The 16,704-nt window shown below is 53.7% G+C and overlaps 1 protein-coding gene across 5 annotated transcripts in view; it reads left to right on the forward strand.

The window, feature by feature from the left end:
- Positions 1-16,704, forward strand: part of ANKRD11 (ankyrin repeat domain containing 11) — a 129,436-nt gene that overhangs the window by 89,021 nt on the left and 23,711 nt on the right. For all 5 annotated transcript variants that reach the window (XM_074550714.1, XM_074550718.1, XM_074550715.1 and 2 more), the window contains exons 3-4: positions 8,233-8,377; positions 15,259-15,397. In XM_074550714.1, the coding sequence (XP_074406815.1) occupies positions 8,291-8,377; positions 15,259-15,397 (226 nt within the window). In that variant the 5' untranslated portion in view covers positions 8,233-8,290. The remainder of the gene's footprint in view (positions 1-8,232; positions 8,378-15,258; positions 15,398-16,704) is intronic.

Consider the following 16,704-nt stretch of genomic DNA (forward strand, 5'->3'; position numbering starts at 1 on the left):
GGGTGGGAAGGGACCTTAAAGCTCCTCTTATCCCACCCCCTGCCATGGTCAGGGACATTTTCCACTCGGCCGGGTTGCTCCAAGCCCATTTCAGCCTGGCCTTCTGTCCATGTCCATTCAGTGGTTGCCCTGTCATTTAAAAGCTGACAGTAACATGGCAAACAAATGCCAGTGCTGCTGCAAAGTGTTTTGTGCATGGATCAGATGTGAGTCTGGAATCTGGAAGCCCCTGGCCTCAGTGAGAAAGAAGAAACAGGAAAACAAAACTCCTGGGTTTGCAGACCCCAAATAATAAGAAATCACTGAAGTTCTGTGCTGGGTTTTCCCCAAAGCCTGATGCCTTCAGGGCCCCTGTGTGAGATTTGTTCTGTCTGTACCTTGTTCCTGAATCCACCAAAAATATTTCTGAGGTTCCCACAGTGGGAGGAAGCACGAGGATGCTGAGATGGAAAGAAGGGTCTTGGGAAAAATTGTGCAAGAATGGGAGAATGAGGAATGTTTTGCTGCCATTACCATGGATTTTCCTGCTCACAGCTGGGAGGAGATGTTATTTGGCTGTTGCAACATCACGGACTGAAACCAGATATAAACACAATCATCCCAAAACCTTGGTCCAAATCCCCCAAGGCTCAAGCAGGGATTTCACTGGGGGGGCAGCTGGTGTTGCAGAGCTCTCAGTTGAGGGTCTCTCAACTTGAAGGACCCTGTTTGGTCATGGCATCTTTTGCAAAATATTTTTGGTTTCTCTCTTATGTAATGAACGTCCTTGTTTGTGATTTCCTCTTGGGTTTAAGAGCTTAAGTCATGTGGTTTGTTTGTATTTAAGGCTGTTTCTTGTCCTAGATGTGAACACACTGATATCAAAAACTGGGCAGGACAGGAGTGAGTCTCAGTGGGGTTTTACTGGGGGCTGTGTGTCCATTAAATGTGTGTGTGTCCATGTGTACATGTATGTACAGGATGGACAGTGGGAATATGGAGTATTTATGGAATTCAGGCAGCCCAGACTCCCAGGGCCGGGTCTCTGTTCAGCTCTGTTATGTCAGAGCCAGTTCTGAGTGCCCAGGGGTGAACAAGGCACAGAGCTGTCAGTGATGAGGCACAGGATGGTGATGCCTGTGCTTGTTCAAACACCCAAAAATGAGCCCAAACACGTCCTTGGTCCTGCTCCCTTCCCCAGCCCTCCCTGTGCAGCTGAGCAGCAGATGGGGCTCGCTGGAGCCACCAGCAGCTTTGCACAGGAGCAGGGCTGGTCCTGCAGCCTCCCTTGGGAAGGGCCCTGGTGGCAGCACTGGGAGCATGGACATGCACAGGTGGGAGTGTGGGGGATGCTCACCTGGCCAAGGAGAGAGCAGAGCGAGCCAGCAGCCCCTGCCAGCCCCGGTGCCACCCCGGTGTGGGTGACACAGGGCACTGCCAGGGCACCGACAGCCACTGCTGCTGCATCTGTCACCCTCTGCTCCCTGATGGTCAGGAATTGTCTGTGCTCCCTTGTTTCTCTGTTGTGAAAATCATGTCTGGCTCGTTTCTGATGCTCCCAAACCCCTTGAGCTGTGCTTGGAAGCCACAGCCACAGCTCTGTGCTGGGCACGGGGGGCAGAGCCCAGCTCCCCAAGCTGTCCTGGGAATGGAGCTGGTTCTGCAGATCTGGGGTGCTCAAATTCTGCCAGCATAAAGCAGCCCTGGGTGGGGGGGATCCCTGTCTTTCCCAGCTGGTGGGACCTTCAAGATCCAACTCACATCCTGGTGAGCTGCAGGTGAAGGCTTTGTCCTCCTTGGACATCTCAGCTCAGCAGCATCACATTTCTCCCTTGTTCTCTTTGTGCTGGGCTGTTTGGGCTGTGTTGTTCCTCCCCTGTGCAGCAGCACTGGGAATGGTCATGTGGGGTTGGTCACTGTTTTAAGGAGGTTGATGTGCAGAAGCTCTGGTAGTGACAGTGTTGGCAGATGTGGTTACAGCTCTTCCCTGGCTGAAGCCTGATGGTGTCCAGCACAATCTGAGAGGAGATGGGAGAAACAGAGTCCTCCCTCTCCATGAGGTTTTATCTGGGCTGGTGATGCAGAGCCATCCCAGAGAGGACAGCAGTGTCATAATCAGCTTTCCCAGCCTGGCTAGCAGCACTGCAGCTGCCTTCCTGTAGCACTCTGGCTGCTCCAGAGGTTTCCACATCACAGCTAATCCTGCTCCCAGACCACAGCCCCGAGCTCTGACTCAAAGTGCAGTTTTGTAACTTGGCCAGCACCCAGATCATCGGCAGCATCCCGAAATGGAGCAATAGCAGAGGCAGCTGTGGAGGGATAATTGAGGGAAGGGTTTGTGGGAAAAATTGCTCCCGGAGAAACCACACAGGCGAGTGGCTGCTTGTGGGTGCAGGGCTCTGTCAGAGCTCTTCTCCTTTGGATTTTGTGTCTCCTGAGAATGGTCCCAGCTGGAAGATTCTGAATCACAGTGTGGTTGAGCAGAAATTTCCAAATATAATCCTGTTAAATAGCAACACTTGGTGCAGTAGAAATATGTTGAGTTGTCAGAATTGGAGGCCACTGCTCTCTTGCTGGGACAGGAGGAGACACTGGGAGGTCACAGGTGTGGGGTTGTGGTTTGAATTGGACCCCTTAGCTGGGATGGGTTTGTGTGGTGGTGCCATACTGGAGAACCATGGGGAGCTGGATGTTCATGGTGCCCAGCAAGGCCAGGGGCATCATCTTCATGGTGATCCTTGGAGACCTGGGTGCACATCCATGTGCAGCCTCAGCTGCTCCACTGTGTTGTTTTCTGTAGGTCCTCAGGAACTCTGGGAAGGGGCATCTATCCCACAAAAGATTGAAATACTAGCAGCTGCTGTAATGCAGGAATATTATTTAATTCAGTTTAATTTAAGTAACTTAGGCTGCAGGATCATTGTATTTTGTTACAGTGAGGGTGGTGAGGCCCTGGCACAGGTAGCCCAGAGCAGCTGTGGCTGCCCCATCCCTGGAAGTGTCCAAGGCCAGGGTTTGGAGCACTCTGATGTACTGAAGGTGTCCCTGCTTGTGGCAGGGCTGGAATGAGATGGGCTTTAAGGTCCCTTCTGTCCCCTTCTGGCATTCTGTGGTTCCAGCTTAGTGAGTTTACTTGGCTGCTGTGTGTTTGAGAGAGCAGCAAGCCTTGCCCAAGCCAGTCCTTGCAGGATATCAGGAAGTCAGGATATATGGGGTAAGGAATAAATGTTTTTGGAAATATGGAAGAGAGGACAGTTATTTGGGACCAGGCAGTGACTGAGAACAGGAAAGGAGAAGCCGAGCAAAGAGGTGAAGAAAGATGTGTCATCTCTAAGAACTCCTGACAAGGAGTGACATTCCCTTTCAAAAGCCAGGAACAAACAGGTAACAGGCCCCCAGGGTGAGGAAGGGTGAGGACATGGTGGAGCTGTGAGAGCAGGGTGGGCCCAGCTGTGCCACGGTGACAGTGCTGCCCCACCGACTGCCCTCCAGGGAACTCCATCCTCCTTGGGCTGAGTTCTGGCTCTGGGAATCAGCACCTCACTCTGCTCTATCTCAGTAATAGCTGACCTTTGTGATTGCCCATGTCAGGTGCTGGGGAAGCCACCTGTGTTTGCTGGGCAGGTTTGCAGGGCTCCTGCTGCTCAGGCCGTGTGTACTCACCGTGGAAAGCCATGGACTTCGCTCTTCCGGAGCTGATCTGGAGCACAAAGAGCAATTGTTCCTTGTTCCCCAAGCTGCACTCCTGCTGCTGCTCACAGGCACTTCTGGGCACTGACTGTGCCTCGTGTTGGCCAGGCAGGTGGGGATTGCCTGGTGCAGGGCAGTGCTGGAGCAGCCTGAGCACGCAGCAGGGCTGGGCTGAAGCTGGGGGAGTGCTGGTTTTCAGAAGCTGAGGCTGCCTCACCCCTGGAAGTGTTGGACAGGGATTGGAGCACCCTGCTCTAGTGGAAGGTGTCCCTGCCCATGGCGGGGGGTGGAATGGGATGAGCTTTGAGGTCACTTCCGACCCAAACCTTTCTGGGATTCAGTGGTTCTGTGCATTGAAGGACATCAGCTTTTGGTTTTTTGCCTTTGCTTTCCAGAGCTGGGGGACAAGTGTCAAATTGTGGGTGTGAGTTATTAATTTAAGGCAATTTTCAAAGATTTAAGACAGCATCCTTAAAAGGAGACTGAAGTATTAAAATTTTCGTTTTTCACAGGCTTGTTCCTATTCCAACCTTTTCAGACCAAACAAATGTGTTGGATCTGTGCAAATAATGTCTGGGGCTCTAATTGCATCGGGGGGTTTGCACGGGCAGGAGCCTCCAGCCAGCTCCCTCCTATTCTGGCATTTAAAGAAGGCTCCACAATCTTTTTTACTCCAAGCTGGCGGGGTGCAGGCAGGCTGCAGTGCACAGATCGTGGGCATGAGCTCATTTGTTGTGGCTTCACATTGAATGGCAGGAGTTTGGCTGCTCTGCAGGAGGGCAGGGAAGGAGGGCTGGGTCCAGGAAAGGCTGTCATTCCCCTTGGAGATGCATCTGGAGATGTTCTTTATTCTTTCCTCTGAGGGTGGGGAGGCTGCCCAGAGCAGCTGCCCCATCGCTGGCAGTGCCCAAGGCCAGGCTGGAAGTGCTTGGAGCACCCTGGGATGGTGGAAGGTGTCCCTGCCCATGGCACAGATGAGGATGTTGGGGTGCTGCTCACTGGTTCCATGGAGCAGGAGGGGCAGGGATGGGGAGTTTAAATGTCCATAGGGTTGGTTAATGAGGAGCTCTCTCCTGTCGAGCCCAGAGTTGTGTGGCAGGGCTGGAGTCTGTCTGTGGGCTTTGTCCCTGTTCCTTGTCCCTGTCCCAGTGTGCCCGTGTCCTTCACTGGGAGCAGTCCTGGCTGATGGGTGCCACAGCTCCCACGCTGCCTCCCGGCTGCCCACATGGCCTGGGATTGGAGCCAGCAGTGCTTTCATCCTCCTCCTCCTCTTCCTCCTCCCTCCAAGGGCCAGAGGGCACCCTCTTCCCTTCCATCCCTTTCAGGACCTTTTGAGGTCCTTCACGGACATATTTGGTCTCAGTGTGTGGCTTGGACTTGGTATGCCCTGGGCAAAATCAAAACCATTTTCCAGTGTTTCCTTGGCCCAGTGAGGGGCCAGGGGACGATGGTGGGTGGGTGTGTGTGCCCGGGGCTGGCTCTGCAGAGCCCTGCCATTCATTCCCAGCCTCATTCCTCATGGCTCAGCCCTGCTCCCGATGGTGTTCCAGAGTCCTGTTCCTCCATCCTCTGGGAGGTGCTCGGGGTGCCCTGGGGGCTCCAGTCCAGAGCAGGGTGCCTGGGCTGGGTGTCAGCCCTGCTCTCCCAGCTGGCAATGCTCCATGGGCTGGGACCACCACAGCCTTCCCTGCTGGATCCAGCCATCCTGGAGCAGCAGGAGCTGCCATTCCCAGCCCAGTCCATCCCAGGGCAGGCTCCCTCTCTCTGTTCACCACTTTGCCAGGGGGCTGAGTGGGATCCAGCCTCTCCAGCAGCAGGGTCTGGGGGCCTGGTGTGCACCGGGCTGGCCCCTGGCCAGGGGTAAACAGCTCCTTTGTTTTCCTGGAGAAGTACGAGGGATTATATTCTGTTGAGCTCACTCGGTCTCCCACTTGGCATTGTGCAGCCACATGTAATGGGCTGCTCCGAGGAGCTGAGTTAATTGTTTGTGAAATAGGAAGGGTGCTGCTTGTCTCCTGCAGGGAGGTGAGCTTGAGAGGGGCATCCTGGAAAGGGGGTGGCTCTTCCAGCTCCTCAACCAGGAGGGATTGAAGCCAAATTGTGGTTTTGCAGCCCTAGATTTGCCACTCTGCAAATGCTGTCTCGAGGTGGGGAAGGCTCTTCCAGGCAGGAATCTGTGCCTCCCCTCTGACTCTTATTAAACGTGCTTAAAAATGAAAGAAACTTATTAAACGTGCTTAAAAATGAAAGGAAGGCAGCGTCGTTGTCGGTAATTGTTGTGCAAATGTGATACTCCCTGCAAGCTGTGGAACAGGCCAGGGCTGTGTTTACCCGGAGAGGCAGCCGGCTTTCCAAGTGTAATGAGTCAGCTCCGCGAACAGAAGGGGCGCAGAATTAATCTGGCATCCGTCTGGCCTTTTCTCAGTTAAACAGGTTTTGGAAGCTCCACGTGAATAGGTGCCTACCCTGGTACAAGCAGCCACAAAGGCTTGGGAGTGGGCACGGTGTTTTTGGGAATCCATTGGCAGTGATGTGGGGCTGGTTTTGGGAGCAGAGCGTGGCTGGTCCCACCATCAGCAGAGGTGAAGCTGCTTGGGTTTAATATCCAATTTATTTAATATAAATAAATTTCCCTCGCCCAACACTTCATCTGAATTTCCACCTCTCAGATTTGCAGTGAATATTGAAGGGAATATTGTCCCCTGCTCCTGCCTCCTCCCAGGCACATGCTGCTGTCTCCTGGATCTGCACCTTAATGAGCCCCTGTAAGAGAAACCGAGGGGAAATAATTCTGACATGTTCCCAGCTGGCTAATGATGCCTGGCAGAGGGAGATTGCTGGGGCTGGGCATGGCTGCAGGGATGTGCAGCATGGAGGGGACCCTGTGGGCTCTGCTGGGCTGTCCCAAAGCTCAGCTGGCCCTGTGTCCAGCATGGGGGCACAAGGAGGTGTTTCCTCAGTTCCCAGAGTTTTGTTCCTAAATGCAGGATATGAAATATGGGATAACAGCTTTCCCACAGGCAGGCAGAGGAGCTGGGCTGGAGAATCAGCTGCCTTGGGAAGCAAAGTCTCCTGCTGGGAACACCAGCACTATCTGTGCCTGGTGCTTTGGTCTGGGAATTTGTGCTGCTTCACACAAATTTGGCTGGGCTGGGGCCTCTGAACCACCTTTAGAAACAAAACAAAACAAACAAAAAAAAACCAACCAAAAACCAAACAAAAAAAACCAACCCAGAGTGTCCCAAGGTCTCTGTCTCTGAGGCGTAAATGGAACAGAAATTTTGAAGGGATTTCCAGAAAACTTTTAAATACAAGACTTCTGTCTCTCCTCTCTGAGAATTCCCCTCTCCCTGGACAATTTGCTGCAGTTGTAGCTCTGCAGAGCTGCTGCTGTAAATGGTAAATGGTGCAATTCAGAGCTGGCAGGTGACAATTATGTTGGGAGAAGTTCCTGTCTGTGCCACTCCAGCCTCAGGCCAGGAGCCCAGCTGCTGTTGGGGGGTCACTCCTCACAGAAATCTCACTGCACTGATGCTCTGCAGCCTCTGGTGTGGGGAGAGGAGATGTTCCTGTTCACCTGAGAGGGCTGTGGCTGCAGCTGGTGTTCTGCTCCAGCTGTATTTCACATGGCACTTGTCTTCCCAGCCCTGTAACCAGGCAACCCAGGAGGAGCAGGAGCTTTGTCCTCTCCAGGTTGGCTTTGCCAGGCCAAGGTGCAGGGCAGGGTGAGGGGCTGTGCCAAACCAGTCCTGAACACCGAGCCCTCCACACTCCCTGCTCGTGCCTCACAATGGCAGCACGTTCAGAAAGTGCATCTTGAATGGAGGGTTTGTAATTGGTTTGGTTCTGCAGGTGTGTCTGGGATTTCAGTGTGGCAAACTGGGGTGCAGGGCAGTCCCAGCCTGGGCTGTGTCCGTGTGTTCCTTGCTCAGGACACACTGCAGCAGGCTGTACGTGCCCTTGGGGGGATGCTGTGCATGAAGAGCAGCAGGGCTGTTGCTCTTTGGTGGGATTTGATCCCTTCTGGGCTGTTGCTTGCATGGGAAACAAGCTGTGTCTGCAGCTGCAGGATCCACTTTGGAGTTGGCCTCTTCTCCCAGGAAACAAGTGATGGGATGAGAGGAAGCAGCCTCAGGCTGTGCCAGGGGAGGTTCAGGTTGGACACCAGGAGGAATTTCTTCATGGCAGGGATTTTCAGGCATTGGAAGGGTCTGCCTGGGGAGATGGCAGAGTTCTCATGCCTGGAGGTGTGTCATCCAAGGAAGGCCTGGATGTGGCACTGAGTGCTCTGGGCTGGTTTCAGGCTGGGATTGGGCCCAGGTTGGACTCAGTGCTCTGGGAGCTCTTTTCCAGGCTGTGATTCTGTGTGATTCCTTGCAGCACCTCTGTTACTCTCAGGGAAGGTGGCAGGAGCCTGACACCTCATTCATTTTCCTCATTTGAGGCTGCTCTGCCATGCTGGTGTTGCCATGCAGGGGTTGGGAGGGGGTTTATCCTTGTTTTTCCCCCCACCATGGAGAGACCCTCTGAGATGTCTGACCTCCCTTCTCCTCTCTCCTGCAGACGGTTGATGATGAGGCGATGGCAGCATAAATGAAGATCAAGTAAGGAAGGCAGAACGATGCCCAAGGGTGGGTGTTCTAAAACACCACAGTCAGAAGATTTCTCTCTCAGCAACGACATGGTGGAGAAACAAACGGGGAAAAAGGTAAAGTGTCTGGGCCACCTGCCCTCCTTTGGGTGCTGCTCTTTGAGCCTGGAGCTGTGAGGCCATGGCATTGTTTGACATGGCAGGAGTTGCCCTGGGATCTTACCTGGGCATTTACACTGGTGTGCTGGTGCTCTGCCAGCTGATGGGGTTGGGTTTATTCCCCTGTTACTGCAATCCTTCCCAGAAATTGCTGTGCTCACCCGGGCCCGAGTCAGCTGAGCAGCAGGAAGATTTGAGCATGCTGCTTTGGAAGATTCTTTTTTGCAAGTTCTGTGTGTTTTTAGGGGTTTCTGCACTCAGCTGTGGAGAGCTGAGTGATGTGGTGATGGTGCAAGTGTGTGCTGGGTGAGGGAGGAGCTTCTCCTCCTCCGGGTGGAAATGCAGGTCCTTGTCAGCACGGCTGCCCTGGCTTTCCCAGCAGCACTGCTGGACCAGGCCTGGGAGCTGCTCTGCTGAAATTGCTGCTCTGAGAGTTGATCCGAGGTGTTGTCTGGTTTCTGGCGTGGCTTAGGTGAAACTGCTGAGATGAAATCTGAGTTTAAGGGTAAATACCTTCACACTTCTCCTCTTCATCCCATTTTGCTCCAGGCATGAGCCCAGTCTGTTCTCATTCAGCTTCCCCCCCCCCCCCGCCCCCCCCCCCCCCCAGTATCAGTCATTTCTAGTCAATAGCTGTGCAGAAAACTGCAAATGTTACCTTGAAATAAACATGAAAACCTACATCTACTGAATTCTGTTAAGGAACAAATCCCATCCACTCCCCTTTCATCTCCCTGCTCCAGTTTCTCAGCATTCCCCTGGGAGTTTCTGCCAGGCCCGGGAGCTGAGGCTGAGCATGGTGAGCCCCAGCTCCGTCACTTCCCCTGCAGTGATGGCAGTAACTCCTTGTATGACTGAGCTCGTGTTACTGACAAAATGAGAGAAATACAAAATAACCAGCAGGAAAATCCCGCCGGGGTTTGGTTATGGAGCACCTTGGTGGCATCTGCCCCATCCTCTGTGTGTCACTGCAGGTGCAGGAGTGCTGTGGGGCTCTAGGAGGGGCAGCTCTGGGCTCAGGGATGTTGGAGGGGGAGCAGCTGCCCGGCAGCATGGGGGGGATGCCAGCCTTTGCCCTGGCAGAGCAGGGTATGTAAATACAGGGTAAGAGGCTTAATGCTGGCGCAGGTGCTCGGGGAGGAGAGGCTCAGTTGGAATATGAATCAGCTCCCATTTTATGCCGTGCACTCGGGCAGCTCAGAGCTGTGTGTTATTTACAGAGCAGGTCTGGCGAGCGGCGCGGGGCACGCCGGGAAGCGCAGTTATCTCCTGCTGCCTAAATAACTGGGACACAATTCCTGCTCCCTTCCCAGTGCCACCGAGGGGACAGGGCAGGGCTGCTGCTCCTTCACTTCTGGCTTTTTCACAGGCCTTGTCTTGCAGGGGCTGAGCTGAGCTCAGCCTGAGTGGCTTTTGCCCCGTTTCTGGTTAATTCTGAGGCTGAGCTCGAGCAGTGACTCAGGGGAAAAGCACTTCGACCTCCTCCCTGCAGACGCTGTTGTACCTGCCTGTCAGCAAGCGCTGCCTCGCATTTATCTTGCCTTTGTCAACACGTTCAAAGGCCCGAGCTGGGACTTGGCACAGCTGCCCTGGCAGGCTGAGAAGGGAGGGCAGAGCCTGGGTCAGGCTCAGGGACCCGCCATGGGCACGGGGAGAGCGTGGCAAAGTGATGCCAACCGAGCCTTCTCCTCTTAATGGCACCTTAGGATCAGTGGTTGGTTTAGCATTAAACAGGCTTTACCTGCCTGGACTCTGCAGCTCTGGCAGATGGAGGGGGGTCCTGGTGCTGCACAGGGGACAGGGGGCTGGCCTTGAGCTGAAAAAGAGCAGGTTTAGATGGAATTCTAGGCAAGGAATTCTTCCCTGTGAAGGTGCTGACACCTTAGCACAGGGTGCCCAGAGGAGCTGTGGCTGCCCCCCAATTGTCCAAGGGCAGGCTGGAGGGGGCTTGGAGCAACCTGGGCTAGTGGAAGGTGTCCCTGCCATGGCAGGGGGTGGAACCAGAGGAGTTCTGAGGTCCCTTCCCACCCAGACCATTCAGGATTCTGTGATCACCAGCTTTTGCACCTGAGTTCCATGCTCCATCATGTACCGGGCTCCCAGGGGAGCTGCCCTGCTCCAAGGGCTCCTGCTTGGAGGAGAGGCTGTGTGCTGCTGTGTGCAGCTGCAGAGCTCCTTAAAGGAGGGCCCTCCTGGCTCTCTGCTCCCTGCCCCTCCACGGGAGGGCCTTGGGAACCAGTGGGATGCAGCCCTGAGAGGGAGGAGGATTCAAGAGCCTGTCTGAGGGGTTGGGTGCTCCGTTGGAAGAGGAGCTGTTTCTCCCAGGGTTACTGGAGCCCTTATAAGGCTGCACAAGCCTGCCCGGGGCGGGCACTGGCAGCCCCCGAGCTCCTCCTGCTCCCTTCAGCCTGGAGGCTTTTGTAAAAATCTGCATGCCATATATGAATAATTCTCCTTTCTGGTCTAGATCCACAGATCCCTGTAGCAGGAGGAGATTACTCATGGCTGAGGCAGAGCAGAGCACCACAGCAAGGGTTATATCAGTTGTCAGAAGCATTTCCTGGAGGGCCTGGCCTGGCTGCGTGGTTACACCGTGTGCTCAGCACAGCCTTTGCCTCTTTATGGGGAAATGCTCCCTCTTGCACAGTCAAAAGTGCATTTTTGCTGCAGTGAGCACCAAGCAGAGCAGCGCTTACCCCGGTTTTTGCTTGTAGGAGCTGGCAGAGGTTAAAAAAAATGGAGATTTTTCTCCTTCCCCTTCTCCCCTTTTCAGGAAAGGAAACATGGTTCTTATTTTTTGATTCTTCATGAATCTCCATGACTCTGTTGTGCTGTCAGGGCCTTCCAGGCTGGATGAGTGAGTGCTGGGCTCCGTGTCCAGCACAGAGTCACCCACTGGGGTGTGAACCCTGCAGGGGTGTCTGGGTGACTGAAGAGATGACATTTCAGTGAAGTTAATCAGCCCGTGCTCATCACTGGCTCACATTTCTTACAAACTTTGGTGCCTGAGGCTCACAGGAATGGGGCTTCAGCTCCAGTCACCTCCATGTTTCATTGTAGCATTGATAACAACACAAATTCAAACTTTCTGGCATTCTGTGTGTGCTTATGTTGTACTCTGGCTTTGGGAAGGCTTCGAGGGGCCCGGATTTAGGGAATTGTTTGGTTTTCACCACATCCAGTTGCTTTCTGGGTAAAACTGAGTCCATTCCTTTCTGTGGTACGGGGTGGGAACCTTCTGCAGAGGCAGGACAGAGGCAGTGGTGCAGGGAAAGTCCCTCTGTGGCAGCATTTGCTTTGTGCAGCGAGGGCTGTTTGCCCACAGCAGGAGTCTGACGTGGGCATGGCCTGGGGCACCGGCCTTGGAGCCCTCCTGGGCCTCTCCTGCCAGGCTGCCCGGGCTGGTTTTGCTCATTGCTGCCTAATTTTTACTGACATCACAACCCGAAATGCTGGGAGCTCATTTTGGAGAACAAAGGGCTTTGGGGATTTCCATGGCTGGCAGTGCAAGTCTCTGCATAAGCACTGGGCTGCGAGTCAGGCTCTGTCTGAGCAGGGTGACGCAGCTGGAAATACAGATTTCTTTGCATGGCTTTGTAGATCATACAATCATGGGCTGGTTTGGGTTGGAAAGGACCTTAGAGCTCATCTTTGAGGTTGCTCAGAGCCCCATCTCAATGGCTCTGTCTGGCAGAAATCTGCATCAGAAAACCCCACAGGATTGTTTTTGCTCTGAGGACTGGCCCTCGGCCAGGCTGTGTGTCACAAGTGCCCTGAGCAGATTGGTATCAGGGTCTGTGGTGCTGATGGGAGAAGCCCTTCCATCCCCACCCTGCAGCATCTCACCCTGGGTGGCTGCTGGGGCCGGTTCCTGGTGGGTCTGTGTTCCAACCACAGCAGCTGAGAGCAGCTTGTGGTGCTCCGTTTCACTTTTGCAAGAGGAGCTCAAGGTGGGTTGTTACTCATACAGTAACTCTCCTGCAAGTGTGATGTGGCAAGAGGGGATTTTTTCTGCACTCACGGCTGCTCCCTGCCCTTTGCCAAAGCGTCTTGCATTAACACCTGCAAAGGGGAGTTTGCTGCTGCTGCTGCTGCTGAGCTCTCGACTCTTCCCCATCCCCAAACCCCTCTCCCTGCCTTGGAGAGCCCCAGCTCTCACACAGGGCTGTTCATACAGGTGTCTCTGCAGTGTTGAGGCCAGGCTGGATGGGGCTCTGAGCAGCCTGATCTAGTGGAAGGTGTCTCTGCCTGTGGCAGAAAGGGTTGGGATGAGATAAGCTTTGAGGTCTCTTCCAAGCCAAACCATTCCAGGATTTTGTGATTCTAATTTGGATTTGTTCCATTTGTGAAACCTGATTCCAATGAGTCTGAGCTTACTTTAAACATGAGAAGGCCTAAAAATGAAACCAGGTTTTACTCGAGTAAAGGACGACATTCTTCATTACAGAATTGGAAATAATTAGGGAAGTAAAGCTTAAAGTAAGAAAAGGAAAACTTTCAGGAATTGAACTCTCCAGCTGCCTTGATGTTCCACCCAGTGCTGCAGGCATCCCCAGCAGGTCTCTGCTTTCCAGGGGGAAGCAAAGTCTGGATCTTCCTTGCTCCAATTAGTGGGAAAGGTTATGGTGGTGCTGCTGTGGGAATGGATCTTCAAAGCGGCGCCGTGGCTGCCTGGTGCAGGATTGTGCTGAGCTGGCTGCAGCAGCAGCTCCAGCCTTGGGGTGCATGCACAGGGAGCTCTGCCCGAGCCTGCCCAGCACCAGGATTCACATGGGCACTGCCAGGGCCACGCTGGGCTCCCCTCTGCTCTCACAGGGCTTGTTCATGGCTCCTCTGCTCTGCCTCTCCTCCCACTGGGAGATTTTAGCAACGTGCCTTTAAACTAATAAAGGGGAGGGTTAGATGGGGTATTGGGAAGGAATCCTGCCCTGTGAGGATGGTGAGGTCCTGGCGCAGGTGCCCAGAGCAGCTGTGGCTGCCCCTGGATCCCTGAAGTGTCCCAGGCCAGGTTGGACAGGGCTGGGAGCAGCCTGGGACAGTGGAAGGTGCCCCTGCCCAGGACAGGGCTTGGAACATGATGAACTTTGAGGTCCCTTCCAACCCAAACAATTCCATGATTCAGACTTTTGTAATGAGCTGTATTTTTACCTGTCCTACCCTTTTTCTCACTCCTGAGTGAGTGCACGGAGATCCCAGGCAGCATTAATCCAGCAGAAAACCTACCTGTGTGTCTGAGAGCATCACTGAGATGCTTCTTGAACTCTGACAGCCTTGGTGCCCTGACTGCTTCACCCTGGAGGAACCTCAGAGACTCCTGTCTGAAGTGTTCAGAGATGCCTTTTATTCAGGTAGATGTAAGGAAAAGTTCAGACTGTGAATGGCCACTCTGGAAAAAAGTGCATTATTTATTTGGTGGCTTTTTTTTCAGGCAATATACACATTTTACTTTATTCCTTTGATAAAATATTTCATAGAATTGTAGAACTAGGACAGAGCAGGGTACCTGCTCACAACGTGACATTCCTGGCAGCTGATGGAAGCCCTCTGCCCTCACTGCCACCTCAGAGCAGTAGAAGTGGCATCATTTTTTAGTTGGAACTATTTTTGTTCACCTCAGAAAGCATAAAAAGCAAAAGCTTTTCAATCGGGAGGGCTGAGAGGAAATGCTGGAGTGTTTATTTTGGCTGTGGGGCTCTGTCCCGTGGCTGCAGGGCCGTGCTCTCCAGCAGGGCCGGCCTCGCCGGGGCTCCGAGCGTGCCTTGGCTGCCTCCCACCACACAGCCCTGTCAGGCAGGTTTGTTTCTCTGGCTTTACCAAAAAAGGGATTCCCCAGCCCATTTCCTTCATCCCCTGGGGCAGCTCGGGGGCTGCTCTCTCCTCTGTGGGTGAGCTCTGGGCTGCAGACAGGCACGGAAGGGGGAAGGAGCGACGCACACGGTGACGGTGACACCGCAGTCCTGTGACTGCTGCCACTGGGGCACCTGCCAGGGCCAGGCTGAGGGACTGTGCCTCTCTAAACAAGGGAATGCTCTAGGTTGGCTCCTCTGAGCTTCCAGCCATGCTCTGGCATGATTTTGTGTGCTGAGGTTCTTGTGTTTAATCTCACTCTGCCTCTCAAGCGTAGAGTCTGCGTTTTGCTGGGTTGTTGAAATCAGGTCTGTGACAAAGCTGCTTGTGCTGCCCTTGTTGTTCAGGCAGGGGCACAGTGGTCTGTCCAGAACTGCTCACTGTAAATAATTCTGTTCCTCACATACAAAAACACAGGGCATGACCTGGGGCTGTGCATTCCTGGCACACTGGGCTCGTGGAGTTTGAGCTGGGAACCAGCTCTCCCTGGTCAGGTGAAAAATCTCACCTGTCTCAGTTTCTGTAACTTTTGTTTGGGATGTTCATTCAAAATTCATTCATCTCTCCCTGCTGTTGAGCAGTTCACAGCATTTCTTCTTCGTATTATAATCCAAACCAGCCCAAACAAGCAGGCCTGATACAAAGCAGGAATGGGTCTTTCTTGTGGTGTGGTTGCATTTGGAAATCCTCAGATTCCCCCAACCCAGTCTGCCTTCCCTCTGTGCCCACAGCTGTGTGCATCCTCAGCTTCACACAAAGGGTTGGCTTCGTTTTTCACAGGAATTGGTTGGAATTTGGCACCACACAGCAGCCCTGATTGCCCTGACTCTTCCTCTGGTGCTGGTGGAGCTTTGTGTCTTGGTGGAGGCTGCCTTGGCAAACCCACAGCAGAAAGGGAAGGGATGTTGCATGAGGCCTGTGCAGGATTGGGGGAATCAGGTGAGCACAGTGTGGAGAAGGCTCTTGTTGACCTGGGTCTCTTTTCTTTGCAGGATAAAGATAAAGTTTCTCTAACCAAGACTCCAAAGTTGGACCGGAGCGATGGCGGCAAAGAGGTGAAAGAGCGAGCGACCAAACGCAAGCTGCCTTTCACTGTCGGAACCAATGGAGATCAAAAGGACTCGGATACAGGTACAGCAAGGCCTCATCCCACCCTCAAACCCCGGCTGCTGGGGGGCACACAGGCTCCAGAGTGCAGCCAATCCACAGGGAAATGCTGCACCAAATTCCCTGTGGTTTTTAATTGAAGGGAGAGGCACGTGGACAAGGGGCTGGAGAGCTGCTCTGCCCCACATCTGTTCTTAGTGATGTTTGTAGGTGGACAAAGCCATGGCTGTGTCAGGAGATCCCCCATTCCTTCAGCTCTTGTCTGTTTTCCTTGGTTCTGATTACCCCAGTTCAGGAACTGTGGCTGGGACAAGCCATGGAGCAGGGCCTGCTTGTGAGAACTTGGAAAACAAGGGACTAAAGCTGAGTAGTCTTCAAAGGAAAATCAGCAAGTAGAATCTGGTCAAGCAGGTCAGTCTTGTAGCAGAAGAGTGGCTGGTGCATGAGGCTCCTGGATGGGCTGTTGGATTTGTTAGCAGTTGGGAAGAGCTGTCACAAAGCTTTGAGCATGGAGAAAATGGTATTGGTATTCAGCTGTGGATTTCTGGGCAGAGATTTGTGTGGGTCCTTACTGTACATCCCTAAGAAATGTGCATTTGGAAATGGTTGTGATAAAGCTCAGTGGTTGTGTAAAGAGATAAAAGGGGTGAAAGTTGGGAACGTGCTGGCAAATGGCCCAAGGGCTGTGTTTGGTGGTGCTGTGTGTGGGGTGAGCCTGGCAGGGGGCCAGGGATGTGTCTCCTCTGCCTCAGGAGCCAGGAGGGCACATCTGGGAGGGCCAGGAGTGCCACTGCAGCTGTGAGGGCTGTTCCAGGGGCAGGACACGTGGTGGTGACATGTCCTGAGGGTGGCCCAGGGTCTCCATGGGTTTGTGTTCCTGAACTCCCTGTCTGGGGACAGAGTTTCCAAATGTTCATCAGTTCTCTTCAATGTGTTGGCCATTGGCAAGGTTTTGTGTTGCTGGGGTGTCTCCTTGGGGTGTGACTGGGGCCAGGCAGAGCTGATGAAGCAGAGCTGGAGCTGCTCTTTGCCAAGGGTGTTTGTGCTGGGTTGAGAGTTGAAGCCCACACTCGTTGCGTGGCTGTCTGACCCTCGTGACAGCTGGAATGTCACGACAGGGATCTGCTTTTCCCAGAGCTCCAGGCTCTCTCTGGCTGCAGAGATGTTGGAAATGTTTGCACTGGCAGCAGTGAGAAGGAAACCAAATGCAGAGGAGAGGAGAGAGAGCTGCTGGGAGAGGCTGTGGCTGCTGGGTGGGAGCAGCAGCCCATGAGACCCCCCTGCCCAGGGCTCCCCTGGTACTCCTGTGCTTTTGCAGCTGTGTGACTCTT

The sequence above is a fragment of the Zonotrichia albicollis genome, chromosome 13, assembly GCF_047830755.1.
Source record: "Zonotrichia albicollis isolate bZonAlb1 chromosome 13, bZonAlb1.hap1, whole genome shotgun sequence".
Classification (NCBI taxonomy): domain Eukaryota; kingdom Metazoa; phylum Chordata; class Aves; order Passeriformes; family Passerellidae; genus Zonotrichia; species Zonotrichia albicollis.